This window comes from Mastigoproctus giganteus, chromosome 3, assembly GCF_048544385.1.
Source record: "Mastigoproctus giganteus isolate SK-2022 chromosome 3, ASM4854438v1, whole genome shotgun sequence".
Taxonomy (NCBI): domain Eukaryota; kingdom Metazoa; phylum Arthropoda; class Arachnida; order Uropygi; family Thelyphonidae; genus Mastigoproctus; species Mastigoproctus giganteus.
The window spans coordinates 74,665,560-74,690,284 of record NC_143577.1 but is presented as its reverse complement, the minus strand read 5'-3'; the positions used below and the strand labels follow the sequence as shown (position 1 = coordinate 74,690,284).

At 37.1% G+C, this 24,725-nt stretch overlaps 1 protein-coding gene across 3 annotated transcripts in view; it reads left to right on the top strand.

Moving 5' to 3' along the window:
• LOC150088086 (nardilysin-like) overlaps positions 1-24,725 on the top strand; it is a 569,173-nt gene that overhangs the window by 372,862 nt on the left and 171,586 nt on the right. For all 3 annotated transcript variants that reach the window (XM_090370567.1, XM_090370565.1, XM_090370566.1), the window contains exons 19-20: positions 1,707-1,750; positions 7,087-7,162. In XM_090370567.1, the coding sequence (XP_090226693.1) occupies positions 1,707-1,750; positions 7,087-7,162 (120 nt within the window). The remainder of the gene's footprint in view (positions 1-1,706; positions 1,751-7,086; positions 7,163-24,725) is intronic.

Below are 24,725 nucleotides of genomic sequence, written 5' to 3'. Positions count from 1 at the left end.
CCTCAAACCATTCCTGCACAAGTGCCCAATGGCTTGGCAAATTGTCATCTTGGAAGACACCATCGCCATTCGGGAAAAAGTGTAACATAGCAGGGTGTACAGTCAGCAAGCAGTTGACGGTAGCAGAGACCACTGATATGTTGTTCCACATGCACCAGGGGTCCAAGTTCCTGCCAGGGAAAAATGCCCCACACCATACAACCACCTCCATCGACCTGCACTTTTGATACCATGCATGATGGATCAAGAGCCTCGTGTTGTTGACACCAAATCCGTACATGACCATCCATGGTGTGGAGTAAATAACGTGACTCATTTGATCAGCACACCTTCTATTCTTCTAACGTCCAACTTGCATGCTCTTTGCACCAGGCGAGTCTTTTATGCCGATGAACCTTGGTTAGGAGAGGATGCCATAGGGGTTGTCTGCTGGTATAGCCCATACGTGCGAGCGTGCGACATATGGTCATGCCAGCTATTGTTCCCGGTTGGCCCATGTACTGGGTAGTCAACTGTTCAACAGTGCTGTGCCTGTTTGCCTGTATGAGTCGTCTTACCCGGCACTCACTTCTAACATCAACCTTTCACTAACCTTGGCAGGTTTGCCGTCGGGTCATTTTGGCGCCAGTCCTGGTACACTTTAACTATGGTGGCTCTCGATGACCCCACCAGTTCAGCCATTTGGGAAATCGAGGTACCAGCTCATTGAGCTTCCACAATCTGTCCTTTATCAAAGTCCGATAAATCCTTCCTTTTACTGATCACGCTTGGAATTTTACTACCTACTGAACCACTGACACCTTATCTATGCTACGTAGGTCGACTAACTCCGCACTCTCGTACCTCACGTGGTCAACGGGTCGCATTCAGTTTTCATAGGGTGGTCATAATTTAGTGATCACTCAGTGTATATTGGCATAAAATATTGTATCATGCCAAATTGTTAATACTGGCTGTGTTTAGTTTTAAACACCACTGTGTTTTTACTTTCATTTTACTCTTAAAAATTCAAACATTGTAACTGAGGGATATTAAATGAACAATGTTTATAAAATCAAAACAATTTGGGATTTCAAAAATTATTATTTTGTCATTTATATGACTTCTGAATTTACACATTCTAAACAGAAAACATATGGGGTTAAGACTGACTTTTGGGACATCACTGAGCTTAGTGTAAAGCCCAATGTACTATAACAATTGGTCCAGTTGCCCAGGCTAAGTACTCCTCAAATGGTGTTACTTGTAGAGCATTGACACCACTACCACCACTAGCACCTTCAATTAATGAGGGTGCTAGTAATGTGGTTCTGACTAGCATCCACAATTAAATTGTGTAAATTATCTTTATAGTGTTTGAAACAGGACTTCTATGAACTGATTTTATTTTCATTTATGTTTACAGTGTGCAGTTCTTGTCAAAACTTTTTTAGACTAGTGTTTATATATCACTATAGATGAGAAAAAGAGGCAAATGTGTAGTGACAAAGTTTTTTTGGAAGGAGAAAGTAATTATTTATCTGTCAGTAGTTATATGCTCATGACTTTCACTGATCATAATTCATAATTGCAATCTTAATTCATATGTGAATCAAAATTGAGTGTAACTGCTATGGTATCAAGTTTTGAAAGAAATTTTAGAAATTGTAAATGACTTCATTTTATCTTAATTTTTAAAAATACATTTCTGTTATTTTTCTTTATAGCATCAAATTTTGATCTCAAAGATTCAGATGTCCCAGAAAGTGAGGTAAGTTTTTTATTTTCTCTAAGGCATCTTGACACTCCACCTTCTCCCTCCACATGAGTGGTTTAGATATTTAAAATTTTATCAGGAAACTTCGTCAACAATAATAAAAAGTTATTTTTTTTATAAGTTGATTTATCCTTTAGTTCAGTTAAACCCTTAATTATCTGGTGATAAAGTATTCCTTGAGTGGGATGATGTGTAGGTAAACTGTGCTGTTTGAAGATAATAGAACACTCAAAACCTACGTTTGTATTATCATGTTTATTTCTAAATTAGAAATATAGGGACATACTACTGTGTTTGTCCCTATATAATGGGGACAAACTCAAAAAATTGAGAACCCAGCAAAATGTTAAACCCTATCTCAGGTAAGATCTTTTGCTCATACACTAGTAGTTAGTCATACAATCCCCTCTCCCTCAATAACATGGGATTCTCCAATGTCGTAACGTAAGCTCCAGACCCTTTTCCATCATAGAATACAAGACACTAAGTTTACGCTTACATTTCGTTCCGACACTCAACAAATCCCATTTCTCAATTTTCTAGCACAACTTCATACTCGCTTCCAAAACATAAACACCAGGAATCAAGTTAGAAATCATAAATGTACTGCATAAAAATAAATATGAATACACTTACAAAAAATATAACAACCTGTCGTCAAACCACAGGAAAGTATTAAAACAGCTAAGCTAGACAGCAACATACATAAAACCAAAGCTGAAAGAAATGTGGTAGTAGTTATAACCACCAAAGATTAGCATTAACAGAGGTATATGATGCAAGAAAGCAAGCTTATGCAGCATCAGCCAAAAAAAAAAAAAAAAAACACCTCCATTTGTTCAAAATGCCTGTCCAGCTCAGCCTTAATTTACGCTATCAACTTACACAACAAAAGATGGAAGTCTGTTCCACCAATCAACTACCCACTGGCTAAAGGCAAATTTCCGCACATCTATTCTACAACTGTCTTTCCTCAATTTGAATCTGTGCCCCATCAGGTTCTCAATCTGAGCAAGACGAAGAGTCCCATCAGCATTCAGCTTCCTCAACCCATTCAAGGCCTTATACACCTCCATCAGATCACCTCACAGGTGCTCAACCTTCAGGCACTGCAGTTTGCAAAACTTAAGCCTTTCTTGCTAAGAGTACCCCATTGTTCTGCTCACCAATCTTGTTGCCCTTCTTTGTACTCGTTCTAGCAACTCTACATCCTTCCTAAAATGAAGCCTCCAGACCTGTGCACAGTACTCTAGGTGTGGCCTGACCATTGCTTTGTACAATAGGATAATCACCTCTTTGTCCCTGCTAACAAAATTCCTATATATCATTGACAATGCTCCATGACCTGCCCTGGCAGCCCATCTGCACTGCTCAGCAAACTTCATATTTGATTGCACAATTACCCCCAGGTCTTCTTCACTTTCCACTTCCCTGAGTGTAGTACCACACAGTTGGTATATTTCTCTTGGGTTATTGCTACCCATATGCAGTACTTTGCATTTGTCAATGTTAAACTTCAGTTTCCACTTCTCAGCCCATTTTCCCAACTTATCTAGATCCAGTTGGAGTAGCATACTGTCTTTACTGTTGGCAGGGATGATACAAAGGTTGGCAGGGTTGTTAACGACAACTCTGCCAACCTTTGTATCATCTGAAAAATTGGACGTTAATCCTGATATACCTTCATCAATATCATTAGCATTAGTAGAGGCATTTGATGCAAGAAAGCAAGCTTATGCAGCATCAGCCAAAAAAAAAAGAAAAAAAAAAAAAAACCCACTTCCACTTCACCCCTCTGTTCGTTCAAAATACCTGTCCAGCTGAGCTTTAAACTTATTTAGGCTATCAACCTCCACCACAAGGGATGGAAGTCTGTTCCACCAACCAACCACCCGCTGGCTAAAGGCAAATTTCCGCACGTCTATCCTACATCTGTCTTTCCTCAATTTGAATTTATGCCCTCTCGTGATTTTTCTGAGCTTGAGGAAGAATCCCATCAGCATTGAGCATGCTTAAACCATTCAAGGCTTTATACACCTCTATCAGATCACCTCGCTGGTGCCTAGTCTCCAGACACTGTAATATCATTGATGAATACACAAAACAACAGTGGGCCCAGCACCAAACCCTGGGGAACTCCACTAATAACATTTGTCCACAAAGAGCAGTGTCCATTGATTACCACTCTCTGTTGTCTCCCACTCAACCATCCCTTTATCCATTGTAGCTAGTTACCCTTAATGCCATACCTCTCCAATTTGTATAGCAGTCTTCCGTGTGCAATAGTATTAAAAGCTTTCCTGAAATCCAAGTATATGATATCAAAATTATTTTTGACATTCAGTTCCTTTGTGACCATATTATTTTTACTCCCAGGGACTCGCATCTCATGAGTATGGGCTTGGCACACCCAGGATCCTGAGCTGAACATTATCATTCTTCTCTTTCTTGGTGATATCTCTCTCTCTCTCTCTCTCTCTCTCTCACTCTCAGGGTAATACAGAACTTTTTTTTTTTGTCTGGTGCAGCATAAGCCTCAGGCTTCCTTGTACCATATGGCTGATGATGATAATAATAATAATAGTATCCAATCAAATTGGTCAGATAAGACCTGCCTTTAACAAATCCATGCTGTGTCCTAACTATTACTGCAGTCTTGTCTAGATGATCCTGCAGTGCTTCTTTAACCAGTGACTCCATTATTTTCCCCGGAACACAAGTTTAACTAACAGGTCTATTGTTATTTGTGTCACCTTTTTAACCCTCCTCTTTGTGAATTGGTGATACATTTGCACACCTCCAGTCAATGGGCACTTCCTCTGAGTCCAAGGAAGCTCTCATAATTATGGCTAAGGGTTTGCTTACTTCTTTTGTTGCCTCCTTTAATATTACTGGGATAGATCCCGTCCACCCCAGGTGCCTTCCTTATGTTTAACTTCAACAATTTCTCCTCCACTTTGCTCTCAGTTATTACAAAATCACTTAGCTCCCTGTTAGAATTTGATAAACGTCTGGCATTCCCTTCCTTCAATAACTCCTCAGGTCTGAATGTAGATGCAAAATACTCATTCATCTATGTTAAGTGGCCCAATCTGATTCGTCCCTTTCCTTCTACAGTTTACATAAGTAAAGTATCTCTTTGCTGTTTTTGTTTGCATCCTTTGCCAAAGATTTCTCATATCTGCCTTTGCCTGCCTAACCTTCTTTGTGACTTGATTACAGACGAGCTTATATCTCATATAAGCTTGTCTATCATATAAGCTTGTATGTAAGACTTGTGATATATGATCATGCATAGCTGACTTGTGCTATTGTAAACATCAATATATACTGAAGTACACCATTCACAGACTAGCTGATGAAGAGGCACTTCGCTTCGAAAGCTACTATGTATTTTAATGCTTTTATTATATTATATTTTAACAGTTTTATCTTATTGTATTTTAACACTTATCTTATTTTATTTCTTTTTTATCTTATGTATATATCATCTTTATTTTAATAAATTTATTTTAACCAGTTAGTCGGTCATCGCAAGAAACTTGGATGATGTAATGCAACCCAAAGCACAAGGCCTGTTTTCTAAAGCTTATATCTGCCATAGGCTTCTGTGTCACCTGATAATTTATATGCATCCCATATATTTTTTTTTCTCTGCCGCAAGCCTCATTAATTCATCTGACATCCATTTAGGCCTGAAACTTGAACAGTATTTCTTAGTTGGAATGAAAAGCCTAGTAGCCTCCAAGATTAAGTCCCTGAAATCTTCTCATTTAGAATTCAACGTTGGTAACATCATCAGTTGATCCCACTGTACAGAATTTAAAAACTGTCTGTTGTCACCTTTATGAAAGCAAAAGCCCTTCCCTTTAGCCTTGATGGTAGTTACATCTTTAAGTAATCCCCATATCAGTACATTGTGATAACTGTCACCCAGTGGTTCCTTTATCTGCAAATTCTTAATGCATGAATAATCACTGCTGATAATCAGATAAAGAGTATTACCCACTCTGGTTGCCTCTTGAACATGCTGCTGCTGTACAAAACAGTCATTCAATAAATCCAAAAAAGTCTTGCTAGTGTGCGAGTGACCAACTACAATTTCCAGTCACTATCTGGAAAATTAAAATCCCCCATTATAAGACATTCTGATTTACTGGCCCACTATTTCTCTGTGGAATTGCTCATTATACTTATCAGATTCATTAGGCCTATAACACACACCTGCTCTCATTTTTCCTTTCCTAGTGCTTATTTCACACCAAACAGACTCAACACTGCATTGTCCACCAACATCTATTGGACGTACTTCCTAAGATTTTGTGTTTCTTAACTAGCAACATAACCCCTCCTCCTCTTTCCTGTCCTGTGTATCCTTTTTGCATGATATATTCCCCGTCTCCCTGACAATAGAGTCGCCGACAGTAACTAGTTTCTGTGGGACCAGTGCATTCTGCCTTGGAGATTGCTACTGTATTGCCTGATGCACAGGAGTGAGCTCTGGCATTGAGTTGGGCAGCTGAGAGCTTGATGGGCCCCCCTCATATTAATTTCTTTGAGGGCATTTACCCTACACCTCAAACACTCATAGACTTCAATCAGAACACTGAGTTGGCACCTAATTTCTTCACAGGCTCTGCACCTAGCACACACAAAGACATCCTCCTTGGCTAGATCATGTCCTGTTCTATCCCGGTCTGCAAACATTTCACATTTCGCCCATTGTTTTAGACTTTGATGCGTTGGAGAATCGCCCCCTTCAGTTCTTCCACAAGCCTCAGCACTCTGGCTATTCTGTGAATGCTGCTTTGCTGCTCTAGTCTGGGCCATGATTGGATTGTTGGACAGTTGATTGGATTAGAACCACAAAAGCAATATGTGCAGAGCAGGCCTGCTAATGGCCATAATAACTTTTAATAAATTACAATTGCTTGCATTCAATGTAAAATATTACCTATAACCAAAAGTGTTACCCTACAGTTTACTGTTGGCATTTATAAAAATCCTAGATTAAGTAAAGCTGATTTCAAACAATGGCATGTATAGCAGTCCTTGTTTGTGTATGAACTAAATCTTGGCAGTAAAAAGTGTGAATTAAATTTTTTTCTTTTTGCATAATAGAATAATAAAATAAAACTGCTTTTTTCATTTTTCCTATTTCATATTTTCTCTTGAAGTAAGAAGGTATATAAATTGTGTAGCTAAGATAATAACAATATTTGCTAATAGTAGACTATAGCTTAGAGAAAAATGTATGAAAATGTTACTTTATATACATATTGTTAGACATTATATATATATATATATATATTTTTTTTTTTTTAATTTAGTATCCTGTTAAAATATTAGACAATGTCCAAAGTTGTATATGGTATAAGAAGGACAGTAAATTTAAAGTACCCAAAGGTAGGAGAATTGTGTTTTTTTTTGTTTTTTTTTTGCATTTAAAATTTTTGATTCAAAATTTTATTATATTTAGTTGTTTTTGTCATTAAAGGGCTGGATAATCATTTGAATTTTTATTATAGTTCTATTTTGGATGTTAGGTTTAAGTTATAATGCAACAGGAGATTGTTTAGTAAGCAGGGGGAACTGAAAATATATAGGATGATGGGTGCTTAAAAACTCAGACAAAATGATTTAACAACATAACAAACAGTACTGTGGCAGTCTGTCATAGCCCCTGATCATCGAGGGTAATCTTCAAGAGCATTGATCTCTAAATTAGAAATAGATACTTCTGTCAGAGGGAATTACAGTGGGCTCTCCCTATTGAAGCCTTTCTTTCTCAAATAAGCCCATGGAACTGGAAATATGTTTCTTCAGCTGTAAGATCTAAGATCTATGTTTTAGACCTTACAGCTGTTAGTTAATGGAGTAAGATGGCCAATCAGTAGTTATTTTTGGCATCTGAGAGGGGAATTTTGGTAAACATAATATCTCTATGTTGTATGGAAATATGCCACAGGCAGTCCAGAGCACTAGAATTTTTGAGAACGGGTGGATTTGTGTTGAAGCCTTTGCAAGTGGTCTACACAATTAGTTTCTTGGCGGATTCTACATTGTCTTTTACTACTCACAGTGTGGTGAGCCAGAAAACCTGCTTTTGGACTTTAATGCTGCTAAATTTTGCAGAAACCTGAGGAATGACAATAGTAGTGATATGCGTAAATCAAATAGAGGAGTGCTGAGCTATTCTTTTGGTTAATGAGCATTTTTCTATGCAGATTTTGTTGGGGTTAAGGAAGTTTAAGTTTAATATTCATCTACTTTTCCAGCTGCCTATTTTAATTTAGCACTATAATTCAATGTGCATCTCCATATCCTGTAGAATACAAGAATACAAGCAGATCTGATTGTATTTTTGTGTATTAGTATTAGTAGTGGCAAATGATGCAAGGAAATGTATACAGCATCATAAAAGAAAAAATTTCCATATCACATGTCTGTCCCTTCTAACAGCTTCTAGTTCTTCCTTGAATTTATTCAAACTACCCACTTCCAAAACACCAGATAGAAATTTGTTCCAACAATCAACTACTTGTTGACCGAAGGAAAATCCTGCATATTTATCCTACAATCATCCTACCACAATTTAAACTTATGCTGCTGTGAAATGCAGAACTGAAACCTTTCCTGGTAAGAATGCCCTTTCTCTCCCCTTACCAATCTTGTTGCTCTTCTCTGCACCCATTCAAACAGATCAGAGTTCTTCCAAATATAGGGATTTCAGACCTGTATGATGTACTCAAGCAATTGTGTCCAACCTTTTCCCGTATGGGGGCCATATTCAAAGTTAGATTTGTTTCGCGGGCCACACAGAGTAATTTGAGAAAAAATTGTGTCACATTTTCTATATCTTGTTACTCGTAAAAGTTTTTTCGTTTTCGTTTTTTCTTTTCAAGATAAATATAAAACATAATGCAAATTCCCAGCACTTTTATGTGCAACAGATATATGTCAGTGATTTATTTTTTAGATTTTATTAAAATTATAAAAATATGAGTTACTTTTTTTTTTTTTTTTTTTTTAAATACTTCACTTTTGTTTCTGTTTGAAATATTTCACTTTTGTTTTTAAAAAAAATACTTTACTTTTGCTTTTAAATGGTTATTTTAGAAAATTTACAATCTGAAAAGGATCACTGCTTTTCAATATTAAGGTGAATAAATAAATATAATGATAAACCTAAAATTGAAATATTCGAAAATTTTATTAAGTACAATACACAATAACATTTACTGGACAAAACTTAACGTTTAATGAGATGATTGAGACTGGATATTTTTAAATATCCAGAATTTGGTTGCAAATTTGTGACACCAATCTCAATACGTAATGAAGATTATGTCCTGATGGAGCTCCAGGTCTTTCTTGATGGTATTTCTTCACTTGTTCTCAAAACCTGCGCTCCTGAACTTACTCATGTTCTATGCCACCTTTATTCACTTTCTTATTCCAAAGGTGTTTTTTCCTTCTGCTTGGAAATTTGCCATTCTGTTTATACTCCGTGCCGGAGTATAAACAGAAAACTTGGTTGTCATGCCGACAACCAAGTCAGTAGAGTTTACAATAAATTGCCAATACAAAATATTTATCGTATTCAGTAGTCATGGGCTTGAACCCCGGTCCACTCAAGGAACACGTGCTATGCACTCTCGCTCCTGACCACCGGGCTACTTCAGGCCTCTAGATAGTTTAAGAGTTGACGGTTAAATTGGGCACCTCCGTAGCCAGGTGGGCAGGAGCAGCAGTGCATAGCACACGCTTTTTGATTGGACTGGGGTTTGAGCCCGTGACCACCAAATACGGAGGATGCGGAAAGGTCAGGGAATGACCACCACATATCCCCGGAGCAATATGGCCTTAGTTGTTAATGCTCCTAAAAAAAAACAAATAAAAAAATAAAATAAACAGTTAAATTACTTCCACTCTTTTTAAAGTAATGGAGAAATCACTTAACTGTCAACTCTTAAACTATCTAGAAAACTTCCATCTGATCAACAATTGTCAGTATGGATTCCGTCAGTGTTGATCCACAGGTGATATTTTGGCCTATCTTGCCAATTTATGGACAAATTCAATGGAAAAATTTCGTGAAGCACAAAGAGTTGCTCTTCACATCTCAAAGGTTTTCGATCGTGTTTGGCATAAAGATCTTCTAAACAAGCTTTCATCCTATGGTTTGCCAACTGTTCTTTGTAATTGGTTATTCAGTTTTTTCTCTGACCGCTCACGGAGGGTGATGGTAGATGACTCTCTGTCTTCTAACCTCACTACTAATGCTGGTGCCTCCCCAAGGTTCATTCCTTTCCTTCCATCCTTTTCCTCTTGTATATTAATGATCTTCTTTCATTGATCGGAAATCCTATCCATAGTTTATCTGATGATAGCAAATTGCATTCCAGTTTGAGAAACCTTGCCCTGCTCAATCAGCTTCGACTTCTCGGATATCTGCAATCAATTCCTTAAATGCCGATCTCCGGGTAATTCTCCAGTGGGGCAAAGACAACTTACTTGATTTCAATCCTTCTAAAACTCACTCCTGTCTTATATCTCACAAAAAAGGATTCTTCTGCTCCTATGCTTATCTTTGGTGACACTCAGACTTCTAGGCAAGATGATATATCTCTTTTGGAATTACCCTGACTTCTAATCCCTCTTGGCACAAGCACATTACAAATATTGCTTCCTCTGCATCTAAAAAACTTGGTTTTCTCTTTCGCTCTCGGCATTACTTTTCTTCAAATCCACCCTACCATGGAATATTGTTCCCACATCAGGGGTGGTGCCCCCAAAACCTCTCTCAAGCTTCTTGATTCCATTCAGAAAAGGGCAGTTAGGTTAATTAATGATTCATCTCTAACAGAGTCTCTCCACTCGCTGTCTCATAGATGTACTGTTTCTGCTGTATGCCTTTTCTACAGATACTTCCATGGGCACGTCTTCTGACTTTGGTTCTATAATTCACGCTCTCTCAAAACAGTCTGAACACATGCTGCCACCAACCAGCATCCATTTACTGTCCAACTTCAAACTCACAGAATCAACTTTTCATCTTCCTCTTTTATTCATTCAACTGCCGTTTTCTGGAACAACCTTCCTTCATACGTATTTCCTGAAAATTAGTGTATAGAAGTTCATGTCTAATGTCAACAAATATCATCTTTCGTCTTCTTAACCTCCAACCCAAGCACGGTACTAAGTACTATAGGTTCTAATGCCTCTCATGTTTGGGAGTTTCGTGAAAAAACAAAAAAACAAAACAAAAGGTCATCTGTTATTCTGTTTCTTTTTAAATATTTATTTGATTTTAAGAGTGAAAAAAATCTGCTTGCAAACATACGTTGATCCGAACAAAGTAGCCATTTTCATGGCATTTTCTTTTATTAGTGGAACATCTTCAGATGGAAAAGCCTTGTAGAAGTCAAATAGTTTATTTTTCCAGGTATATACTTATTTTTGAATCATATTTTGGCTTGAAGATCAATAATTTCAAGTTGCAATCTGGGATTGTAGTTTTCAGCCATAGAAGTAAATACATTCCCAAACAAAAGCTTATGTTTTTCCATGGGATTTTATATCAGAAAATCAACTTTCAAACTTTTCAAAAAGTAATTGTAATAATGAAAGGCAACGATTCTTTGGAAATGTGTTTCTCCTTTAGCTTAGTAAAACATTCAAAGTGAACTAAATTGTCTTGCTCAACTGGGATTTAAATAATAAGTTATTCTGAAATGATTTGATGTCACCAAACAAATCAGACCAATTTTCCTTTCCCTTTTAGTTTTAAATTGAGCATTTAAATGGCTAGAAGTGTATGTATAAATTACAAGATCAAACAGCCACTCCATATTTGATAGTTGTTTTATTGGTTTCCCTTATTCTGTGTTGAAACATTCTTTGATGTTTCAACAGCCACATTAAAGCCATGTGATCTTGTAAAATTTACAATTGAAATAACCACTTCATAAAGTGTTGGAGATCCAATACTTTCCCATAAAGAGCTTCTTGGTGCACAATGCAGTGAATTCCAATCGGAGTTTCAGCTCTGATATCTATTATTTTATTGGTTATTCTACCCATAAGCCCAATGTTTTTACCAATCATTTTTTGCACCGCCAGTTGTGATTCCTACCAGGTTTTTAATATTTAATCCTAACTTTTCGATAGATTGGCAAATTTTCAAAAAAGATTTTCACCTGTAGTTGTTCCCCACATACTCTGTAGATCAGCTAAATCTTCAACTGGTACAAAATTATCAATTCCATGTATAAAGATGAGTTGGGTTGTGTCATTTACATCAATACTGTCATCCAGTGTCACACTAAAATATTTCATTTGTTTTATGTTTTCCGAAAGTTGTTTGAACAAATTCTTTTCAATATCTTATACTCATAATTGTGTGTTGAGACAAACTAATGTCTTCTATTGTTCGGACAAATTTCTTCCACAACTTTTAACAAACAACGCTTAACAAATTCACCATCATTGAATGGTTTCCTTTCAAAAGCGATCAAAGGTGCAATTTGATAACTGGCACACGTACAGCAGATAAATTTCTTGACTGATATGTTTTCAGTATGTTTTGTTGTTTTCTTAATTTTTTTTGTAACTTTGAAGACTTTTCTTTTCACAGCACTCCTTTATGTTGATCATAAGATTTATGATTGGAATCAGTGTTGTTTTAAATTATATTCTTTAAAAACTTACACAGTCTCCTGACACACCAAACACACTGCTCTTTTGTGGGAATCAATGAAGAAATAGTCTTCAATCCACCTTGGATCAAAAACAAGACACTCCAAATCGATTTTCCCCTTTTGGAACATTTTTAAGATTGATTTTTTTTTTTAATTCAATACAGATTAATAATTAATTCAATGCAATGAATGTTGTTGTTGTTATTTGGTTTTTAGGAGCATTAGCAACTAAGGCCATATTGCTCCGGGGACATGTGGTGGTCATTCCCTGACCTTTCCGCATCCTCCGTATTTGGTGGTCACGGGCTCGAATCCCGGTCTAATCAAGAACTGTGTACTAAGCACTGCTGCTCCTGTCCACCTGGCTACAGAGGCACCAATGCAATGAATAAGCTATATCAAAATACATAACTGTATTTAGCGTACATATGACTGCCCTGAACCACATGTACCTGTTTGACACAGTCGAGCTGAACACTTGCCTGTACATGGAGTGGCGATCGATGCTGTTTTAGTTCACTTTCCATGCGGGCCTTATAAAAATTAATCGAGGGCTGGATCCGGCCCACAGGCCGTAGATTGGACACCACTGCTTTATACAATGGGATAATCATCTCCTTATTCCTGTTGGCAAAATTCCTGTATATTATTGACAAAGCCCCATGAACTCAAAGATCTGCTTGTCTGACTACACAACTAACCCCATATCTTCTTTATTCTCCAACCTTGAGTGTGGTACCACACAGTTGGTATGTTATTCTGGGATTGACAGGAGAGACTGTTTTTATAGGGATGGGATACACTTAAATAGAATAGGTGCAAGAATATTTGCTGATGCTATCAAGGCAGTTATAGGTGGGTCGGAAAACTTGGGGGGATATGTAGCCTAATTGTAGGTGGTAGATGACTTTCATCAACCGGTGAAATACCACCACTTTGCTTATTGGAGGCTTGAAGTGGTGAAACCCATGTTTAGTCTCTAGAGCAAAGTTTCCGGCACCCCCCTCCCCCCATACTTCTCCTTCAACCCATGCACGGTACTAAGTACTATAGGTTTTTATACCTTTCGTGTTTGGGGTTTTCATAAAAAAAAAAATAATTGGGGGGAATATACAGACTAATATATTAAAGAGAGCCTTGGGCACAGGTGAAGGTGATCCTTGCCCTGTTTCTATTGGAAAATACAGCAGCCTGGAAAGCAAGGTGTTGTGAATTTTAGGCCCTGGTGTGGGTCACCATGGAACAAGTAAATACATGGGCTCTTTAAGGGTAACTAAGAGTAAGAACATGTGCATGTATACTTGCATGTGCACTAATGCTAGGAGCATCGTAAATAAAATTGATGCATGTGAAGTACTGATTAAGTCATCAAATGCAGACATTGTCGGGATAGTGGAGACATGGTGTCACTCAGACAAAAGTGTTCCTGTGTACATTGTATTCCCCATTAGAATTTGAATATGGGGAATACAATTTGAATATGGGGTGGAGGGGTTATGCTCTTAGTTAAGAAGCATACTAAATCTGAGACAGTGCATCCAGTCAACATGGGTGATCAGTGCAATTTTAAGTCATTTTGGTGTGATATAAGCACTGGGAAAACAGAAATGAGAGTAGGAGTGTTCTCTAAGCCTAAAGATGGTGATATGCAAAATTAGCAAAGACTTCCATTCTTACATTAACAGTAGAAGAAAGGGATTGAATCATATTGGGCCACTTGATGTCAGTGGATTAACCATTGGTGATTTTGCCCAGGTTGCTGAAAAATTGAATAGGTATTTTGCATTTAAATTCATAAATGAGGAATCCTTTAGGGGAGGGAATGTCAGAAGTTTAACAAACTCCACTGCAGAGCTAAATGACTTTGTGATAACTGAAAGGAAAGTAGAAGAGAAATTGTTGAAGCTGAACATATAAAGAGACACCTGGGGTGGATGGGATCCAATCATATTAAGGGAGGCAGCAAAGGAGGTAAGCAAGAAGCCTTTAGCCATAATTATGAGAGCATCCTTGGATTCAGGGAAGGCCCTTATGGACTGGAGATGTATCCTCAATTCATAAAGGAGGATCAAAAGTTGACATGAGTAATTACAGACATGTTAGTGGTTTTTGACCTTTTTTTAATAATGACACCCCTAAGTAATTTATTTTATTTTATGGCACCCCACTCGATTTTCTGCCTGTTTGATCTGATTCTCTCTTTCTCTCTGTATGTATATATATATATATCTAATATTAAAAAAAGTTATATGATAGTTATTAAAATAATATAACTATAAACAAAATTATAATTCATAATACAAATTATATATATACCTATATAATAATTTTATTCTTTATATAGATGTACTAAATAAATATCAATTATAGATCACTACAAAATTAAAAAGATACCGTACACCTTTTTATAATGAAATAAATAAATTTAAAAAAAAAAGTTTAAGTAACTTAAAGCCAAATTATGTGGCACCCCTAGAATGTTATTTCCACACCCTAAGGTGCCACGGCACCCAAGTTGAAAACCACTGTAATACAGTCACAGCATGGATTTGTTAAGAGGTGGTCTTGTCGAAACAAGCTAATAGATTGGTGCCTCCGTAGCCAGGTGGGAAGGAGCAGCAGTACATAGCACACGCTTCTTGATTAGATCGGGGTTCGAGCCCACCACCACCAAATACGGAGGATGTGGAAAGGTCAGGGAATGACCACCACATATCCTGGAGCAATATGGCCTTAGTTGCTAATGCTCCTAAAATCCAAATAACAAACAAACAACAGCTGATAGGTTACTAGGATGTAGTGACCAAGGAACTGCATGCAAAAAATAATTTTGATATCATATACTTGAATTTCAGGAAGGTTAAGGTACTATTCCACGTAAAAGACTGGTGTATAAAATGGAGAAATATGACATTAAGGGCAAGATACTGCTATGGATAAAGGGATGGTTAAGTGGAAGAAGACAGAGTAGTTATCAATGGGTACTGCTCTTCTTGGACTAATGTTATCGGTGAAGTCCCCCAGGGTTCAGTGATGGGTCCTTCTGTTGTTTTCAATAATTATTAATGATATTGATGAAGATTAGGCTTAATATTAAAGTTTGCAGATGATACAAAGGATGGTTAACAACAGTAATCAGGGTGAGCTACTTAAACAAGAACTAGGAAAATTGGGTTGATGGGCTGAGAAATGGCAGTCTAAGTTTATCACTGAACAAATTACTGCATATGCATAGCAGTAATCCCAGAGTAACTTATCAACTTTGTGGTACTACACTCAGGGAAGTGGAAAATCAAAAAGATTGGGGGTAATTGTGTAGTCGGACATGAAATTCTCTGAGCAGTGCAAACATGCAGCCAGGACAGCTCATGGAGTTTTGTCAATGATATACAGAAACTTTGCTAGCGGGGATAAGGAGGCGATTATCCCATTGTACAACGCCATGGTTAGGCCTGAACTTGAGTATTGTATACAGGGCTGGAGGTCTCACTTTAGGAGGGATGCAGATATACTGGAATTGGTGAAGAGAAGAAAAGGGTTCTCTTACCTAGAAAGGCTTCAAGGCCAGTTCTGCAAATTGCAGCATCTGGTGACTAGGCACCTGTGGGGTGATCTGATTCAGATATTTAAGGCCTTGAATGGATTGAGTAAGCTGAATAGGAATAGCATTCTTCCTATTGCTAAGACATTAGCATTAGTAGAGGCATATGATGCAATGAAGCAAGCTTATACAGCATCAGCCAAAAAAAAAAAAAAAAAACCCTTCCCAGAACTAGACAGACATTCACTTCAAATGTTTGTCTAGTTCTGCCTTCAATTTATTTAAGCTGTCAACTTCTAAGACAGATGGAAGTTTGTTCCATTAATCAACCACCACTGGCTAAAGGTAAATATCCACACATCTATTCTACAACTGTCATTCCTCAGTTTGAATCTATGCCCCTCAGGTTTGTAATCTGAGCAAGAGGAAGAATCACATCAGCATTGAGCTTGCTCAAACCCTTCAAGGCCTTGTACACCTCAATCAGATCACCTTGCAGGTGCCTAGACTCCAGACACTGCAATTTACAAAGCAATTTGCAATTTACAAAGTTTACTGTAAGAGCAACCCTTTGTTCCTTTTTCTAATCTTTTTGCCCCTCTCTGTACTCATTCAGCAGCTCTATATCCTTCCTAAAATGAGGCTTCCAGACCTGTATACAGTACACAAGGCCTGGTCCATTGCCTTACGAGGATATTCACCTAATTATCCCTACTAAAAAAAATTCCTGTATATCATTGGAAAGACACAATGGGCTACTCTTGCAGACCATCTGCACTGCTCATATCTGACTGCACAATTACCCCCCAGGTCTTTTTCACTCTCTACCACTGTCAGTGTAGTACCATGCAGTTGATACGTTACTCTGAGGTTACTGCTTCCCATATGCAGTACTGTACATTTATCAAAGTTAAACTTCAGTTGCCATCTCTCAGCGCAACTGATCAACTTTTCTTGATCCTGTTGCAGTAGTGTACTGTTATTAGTGTCATTAGCAACCCTGCCAACCTTCGTATCATCTGCAAACTTAGACATTAAGCCTGATACCTTCACCAATATCATTAATAAATGCAGAAAACAACAATGGACCCAACACTGAGCCCTGGGGGACTCCACTAATAACAGTCCACAAAGAGCAGTGTCCATTGATTAACACTCTCTGTCCCACACTCTCTCTTTTGTGTCTTCTCCCACTCAACCTAGTAGCTTCCAAGATTAATTCTTTGAATGCTTCCCATTTAGAATTTGCTGTTGGTAACATCATCAGTTGGTCCCACTGTACAGAATTTAAAAACTGTCTCAGACCGCTGTAATCACCTTTACAAAAGCAAAATCCCTTCCCTTAACCCCTAATGGTAGTTACCCCTTTGAGTAAGTCCCATATCAGCACACTGTGATCACTGCCACCTAGTGGTTCCTTTATCTGCAGATTCTTAATGTATGAAGAATCACTACGGATAATCAGATCAAGAGTATTACTCCCTCTGCTTGCCTCCCGAACATGCTGCTGTAGACTACATGAGCCTTGCACAATCTCTCCAGTGCCAAATTGATTGACAAAGCTCTCATCATATACTCCTATCGTGTCTGGGCCGTATTGCAGACACTTTCAAATTCAACCCTAACTTACACCTTTTTTTCAAAATTGACCTGTACTTAAGCAATTCTATTCTCCTCTTAATATCATTGGTGTCAATGTGTACAACAATATTACCTTTTGTGCCCACACATGAGAGATTACACACTTCTTCTTCTAGTCACATAGCTTCCTGAGGAGCTGTTGTGGCCAACAACAAATTCCTCCAACTGCATCGATCATGTGCTCTACGAGTGGCATCACAAAATTTCATACCCAGAAGTTCACCGATCCTATCCTCCTTCCACCTAGTTGCAGGTCTTCCTCTGCTCCTCGGCCTCTTGATTTTTCCTTCCATTATATTCTTCAACGGAAAGTTTCCCCATTACTATATGACAAAAAAAACTTTAGTTTTCTTTTGTTGATGCTATGAAGAAGAATTTTAGGCCTACCAATTTTATTCAATTCCCAATCATATGTTCTTCAATCCAAGTAATAAATATGCAGTATTCTCCTGCAACACCACATTTCAAATGCCTCAATTTTCTTCCTGTCAACTCTTTTCAGATTCCATCTTTCACATCCATAAGTGGCAAATGGAAATATTAATGAATCAATGATTCTCAGTTTCATCTTTAGGGGCAGATCTTGATCTCTCCATAATTTTGCCAGATCAGTGACCAGCATTTTAGCAGTTGCCTGTCATCTCTTTACATCATTTGAGCAGTCACTATTTTTATTTATTCTTGACCCTGAGTAATCAGATTCATCAACTCCTTTGATATCTTGCCCATTAACCTTCGCTTTACTGGAACCGAGATTATCACCAATCATCATAATTTTAGTTTTATACACATTTAGAAACAATCCTTTTTTCTTACTTGCTTCACATACTCTCCCCGAGTTTCTTTAAAATGATCCTTAGAATTGCAAATTAGCACAGTATCATCTGCATAACGAAGATTGTTTATCTTCATTCCTCCAATTTTGATTCCCGTCTCTAAATCTCTAAAGCTTCACACATGATATCTTCGGCATAAAGATTAAAAAGGTCAGCCCTGCCTGACACCATTACATATTGTGAAAAAGTCTGTTTCCCTTGTTGGTCTCAGTTCCTTCCTGGTACAGTAGCTTAATCAACTGAATTATGTGGATTGGGAAACCCATATTAGCCATCGTTTCTCATGTTGAACACAATCAAATGCTTTTGCATAATCTATAAAACACAAAACGACTGGAATATCGCATTCTTTGCATTTTTCAATAATCAGTCATAGACTTAAGATCTGATCTCTGGTTCCTCTGCCCCTTCTGAAACCTGCTGGCTCTTTTGGCATTTCTTCTTCAAGTTTTCTTGAGATTCTGTTTAATATGATTTTAAGAAGAATCTTGCTAGCATGAGAAATTAGGCTAATTGTCCTGTAATTTGAGAAAATTTTCAGATCTCCTTTTTTTGGTAAGGGAATGAAAATTGGTTTCTTCCAATCTGATGGCCACTGTCCTATTTCCCAAATTTTTACAATCATTTTATGAAAAAACTCGGTGCCCCTCACACCTGTAGCTTTAATCAGTTCCGCTGCGATTTCATCAATTCCAGGTGATTTGCCACACGTCAGTTCTCTGGTGGCTTTTTCGATTTCTTCCTTTAGTGGAACTTTGGTCTTAAGGACTTAATTACATCATACATCTTCTTAGTGTTGTTTCATTTGTTGTGGAATTCTATTTCTTGACACTTTCGATTGATTTAATCCTGTTTGTCCTGGCTTAAACAGCACTTGATGACTTTGCTTAGTTCCTGATACTCTTCATTTCCTTGTACACCCTGGGCTTTTGCAGTTCTTCTCTGTTTAATAAGTTTAAAAGTGGTTTCGGTAATCCATGGCTTCCTGATCTTTGACCTTTCTCTAATGTATCTATTTGCTGAATCCTTAGTAATGCTTTTTGTATTTTCCCACATTTCCTCAGACAACAAATCGTCATCTAGTTCTAATACAGTTTGAAAACGATTGCCTGTTTCAAGTATATAATCATTTAGAATATTTTCTACATCCAATCATCTAGGGAAAACCTTATTCGTGATCTTTTTCAGCTTCAACTTGAGAATGATGTGGAGTAGCTGATGATCACTGCCACAATCTGCTCCAGGAAATGTTTTTGCTGTGATTACACTGGAATGCCACCTTTGCTGCATAAGGATGTAATCGATCTGATTCTTTGTTTTATGATCAGGAGATTTCCATGTGTAGAGCCTTCTCGGGTGCTGCTGAAAGTAGGTGTTACATATGACAAGACTGTTCAGATGGCAAAATTCAATTAAACTTTCACCCTGTTCATTTCTAGTGCCAAGACCAAACCTACCATATTCCGGACTAGAAGAAAACTGTCTTCCTACTTTTGCATTAAAATCACCCATAGGGTATTAAAACATTCTTTTTTTTGGGACCAGATCAAGAGCTGATTGGAGATTTTCATAATAAACGTCCATATCTTCATCTGTGGATATTGATGTCAGTGCATATGCAACTAAAACTGAGATTTACTGGCTGGCTCTGAAGTCTAACCATCATCATTCTACTATTAATAGGATTGTATCTGAGAAGAGACCTTGAATATTCCTTATTTAATATGACAGCAACACCATGTTCTTTTACTTGGTCCCTTCCAGAAAAAACAACTCAAAACCCATTACCATTTTTGAAATGACCTTGTCCTGTCCACATGACTTCGGTTGCCCCTAAAATGTCAATTTTATTTATACCTATCCATTTCATTGATGTCCATATCCATCTTGCCTTCTTTTAAACTTTTTACATTCCATGTGGCCATGTTTACCCCCCCTTCTTTCTTAAATTTAATTTTGCAAGACACACAGTGTCATCCGGGATCTGGTTAACCGCAGTTTTTGGAGCTGTTTTTGTTGTGATCTCTGTGGCATCAGATAATGTGGTGGTATGCCATTGCCTACCACATGGTTGATTTTGAGGGGGACAGCTTTACTCATAGGATACGTACACACGAGGGTATAAATTTAAGTTGAGGAAGGATGGTTGCATGATAGATGTACAGAAGTATGTGTTCAACCAGTGGGTGGTTGGTTGATTGCTGGAACAGGTTTCCATCTGTTGTTGTTGTTATGGAAGTGGATGGTTTGAATAAATTCAGTGAAGAACTAGACAGATTATTGGAGGATGTAGACAAGTGTACTGTGTAGGTTTTTTTTTTTTTTTTTTGCCTAATGCTATACAAGCTTGCTTTCTTGCATCATTTGTCACTACTACTATTACTGCCACCTTACATTTGTAAGGGACTGCATATGGGTAGCAGTAATAGTCGATTTCTCAGACCATCAGCCTAATTTTTCTAGATCTAGTTACAGTAACTTACCTTTATTACTGTCAGTAACAACCCTGCCAACCTTTGTATCATCTTAGACATTAATCCTGATTGCTTTCACAAATATCATTAATGAATATTGAAAACAACAATTAGCACATCACTGTAAACTGGGGGACTCCACTAATAACATTAGTCCATAAAAAGCATTGCCCATTGGTAACTACTCTGTCTTCTCTCACTCCACGATCCTTTTATCCATGGCAATAACTTGCCCTTAATGCCACATTTCTCCAGTTTGTTTTAGTTGAATTAATTTTTTTGGTGTATCTGTAGTTTGGGTTGGATTTTCTGATGTTTGATAATATTTATGGAGATCCTATATGAACTATGGAGGTGGAGACTTAACACCACACTACACTTTGCCACACTGGTTTTGAAATGCTTTAATAAAGCAGTGATGAAAAGATGTGTGCTTGCCAAGACTATTATTGTCTTCTTTACAGCTAGCCCATTTGAAAAGTAGAAAATTGAGAAGATAAAATAATATAGAAGTTGATGGGTAACCTCCCACATGCAGATAATATGATGTAAAGAGTAGGAAAGATAGAACACTACTTTGCATGGAAATTGAGGTAGAAATATATTCAACAGGAGTTGCTGCTCTTTGAAGTACAGGAATAATAGACAGGCAAAATATACAGAATGGTAAACAAGGGTATAAAAAAAAGGATGTAAAACAAGGATGCAAACAATGAAATAAAGTAAAGAGAATAGACTAAAGTAAGCAAGGGATAACTTGATGGCAGCAGCAACAAATATGGAAGACGATTTTTTTTATTCTTTACTTTTGTCGAACAATCTGTGGGAGCTGCATACTCTCAGAAATGACTGTTTCCTGGAGATATAGGGAGCTGGATAGTTGATCTCCATAGCAGTTCCCAGACAAGTTGTGTTATGCTGATTGGCACTGGCCTGTGTGGTTTGATTACAAAGTGATCTTCATAGGATGGCAGGAGAGTTAAACATAAATGGATAGAGCTTGGTTTGGTTGTTTGGCTTTTGCTGTTTAGAAAGTCTGTGTGTTGAATTATTTAGGGAGTTCTAGTGTTAACAGAATAGATATCCCTAGATATCTGTAGAGTACATGGGCCGAGATACCTTCCCTCTTCCTCAACCTGAGATGCTGTTCCAGACACCTGAGGTTTAGGAAAAGCACAATCCAGGAAGGAGAGGAGTGAATTGATTGTTTGCTGTCTCCTCCCCTTTCTGGAAAATATTATTTGTCTTCTCTCCTGGACATCTGTTTTGATGGGCATCATAGCAAGAACCTATTTCTTACATTCAAGGGTAGAGCTTTAAAACAGTTTTTGCATGCTGACCACTAGATTCACCATTATGAAAGCAAAAGCTACTCTGCCAGGTAATGGCTGGAGAGAATCAGGAGGTACTGCTGAAGCCATTCTTCCTGTGTGTAAACCACATTGAAAGGGTTCGTTAATCATACACGTTCCCCTCTCCCTCCTTTTACTATATCTACTGAATGCATCATGAATAGTCAACAGACCTATCTGCAAAAAGATCCAAACCTCTCTTACTCATTCATTTCATAAATATAAGTGGTTTCAAGATAATCTCAATGATGTTCATTTCCAACTACAGTCTGCCAAACTGCACTTACTTTTTCTGACAAAATCCTAATTATTGGTTGCTTTAAACATGACTCATACCAGTTGGCCTGTTTATTCACTCTATGATTCCGTTCACTTAAAAGTAGTATATCTGCTCTGATACAGCAATACCTCACTTAGCACTGGTTCAAACAGCATTGGTTTCACTATAGAATCACTTAAGGACAGATTCTCCAACCGTGCTTACCTGAAATGGCTCATAAACAGTGCCTGAAATACTGCAAAAAGAAATAGTAAAGAAAAACAAAAACGAGAAGTAATGAAAAAACAATGGATAGGCCTCCCATACATTGAAACTTACCAACAATCTTTGAAAAAAATCTTCAAAAATTCTGGGGTAAACCTAGCCTTCGGCAGCTCCAAGAAATTATGGGCATACCTTAAAAATTCAACAAAAATAATAAAACAATAGAGTTTAAACAACAAGCAAACATAGTTTATGTAATTCCTTGCACAACAGACTGCAGATGTATATATATAGGCAGCATGAGAACATCATTATATAGCACAGTGGTTTTCAACCGGGGTGCCGCAACAACATTCCAGGGGTGCCGTAATTTGGGTTTGTTACTTAAACTTATTATTATTTTTTAATTTATATCTTTATTTCCTTATAAAAAGGCATACAGTATCTTTTTAATTTTGTGGTGATCTATAATTGATGTTTACTTAGTACCTCTATATAAAGAATAAAATTATATACTGTATATATATAATTTGTATTATGAAACGTAATTTTTATAATTATATTATTGTAATAAAGATCATATAACATATATATATTTTTAATATTTTATATATATATATATATATATATATATATATATATATATGTGAGGTAAAAGTTAGGCAAAAGTAATAAAAATAAATAAATAAGGCTATGTAGCTATCATTAGAGGCAGCAAATGCACATCCTCCACATGATGCCTAATTATATCCGATAATTAACATAAATATGATATTTAAAATAAAAATATCAGCCAGTAGTACGGCAATAATGCAGAGCGAAACAAAACGCAAAATAATGTAAAATAAACAAACAGGGAAGGGAAAGTAGGGATAATAGGACAAAAAGGTAGTCGATAATCCCCTGTATAATTTAGTCAATTAAATCATTAAACCCAATTAATAAAACATGATGTAAATTTAAAATAATGCCAATTATAAATAATTTAGCGGAACCCCCTCGAAGGTACTAGTTCCAAAAGACGTGAAATCTCACCAAAAAAGGGTTAAAGAATCTACCAAAAAACTAAAATATCAAAATAATAGACTGACCATCATGCCCCATATCGACAGAGGACCACGAGGCCAATAATGGTCATGGAATCGCTGCATTTCAATCGTCATACAAATCATCGCAAAGGCAGAAATATCGAAGAACCAAACCACCTCTCCATTCCCCGATAGATCAACCAATGCAGAGGATTTGCATGGCGGTGGTCCTTATGCAGCGAAAAATAATCTATAGAACAGACAGCACTCTAGATCAGAGCCACACCACTGACATAATGCAAGCTTAACCAGCTTATATAACTGAAAGGAAAAGAATAGATGGCAGCACAGGCGCTGCTTATTTAGCATATCAACCCATTACTACCATTAATTTATATTATGTGAGGTAAAAATAAATAAATAAGGCTATGTAGCTATCATTAGAGGCAGCAAATGCACATCCTCCACATGATGCCTAATTATATCCGATAATTAACATAAATATGATATTTAAAATAAAAATATCAGCCAGTAGTACGGCAATAATGCAGAGCGAAACAAAACGCAAAATAATGTAAAATAAACAAACAGGGAAGGGAAAGTAGGGATAATAGGACAAAAAGGTAGTCGATAATCCCCTGTATAATTTAGTCAATTAAATCATTAAACCCAATTAATAAAACATGATGTAAATTTAAAATAATGCCAATTATAAATAATTTAGCGGAACCCCCTCGAAGGTACCAGTTCCAAAAGACGTGAAATCTCACCAAAAAAGGGTTAAAGAATCTACCAAAAAACTAAAATATCAAAATAATAGACTGACCATCAGGAAAAGAATAGATGGCAGCACAGGCGCTGCTTATTTAGCATATCAACCCACTACTACCATTAATTTATATTATGTGAG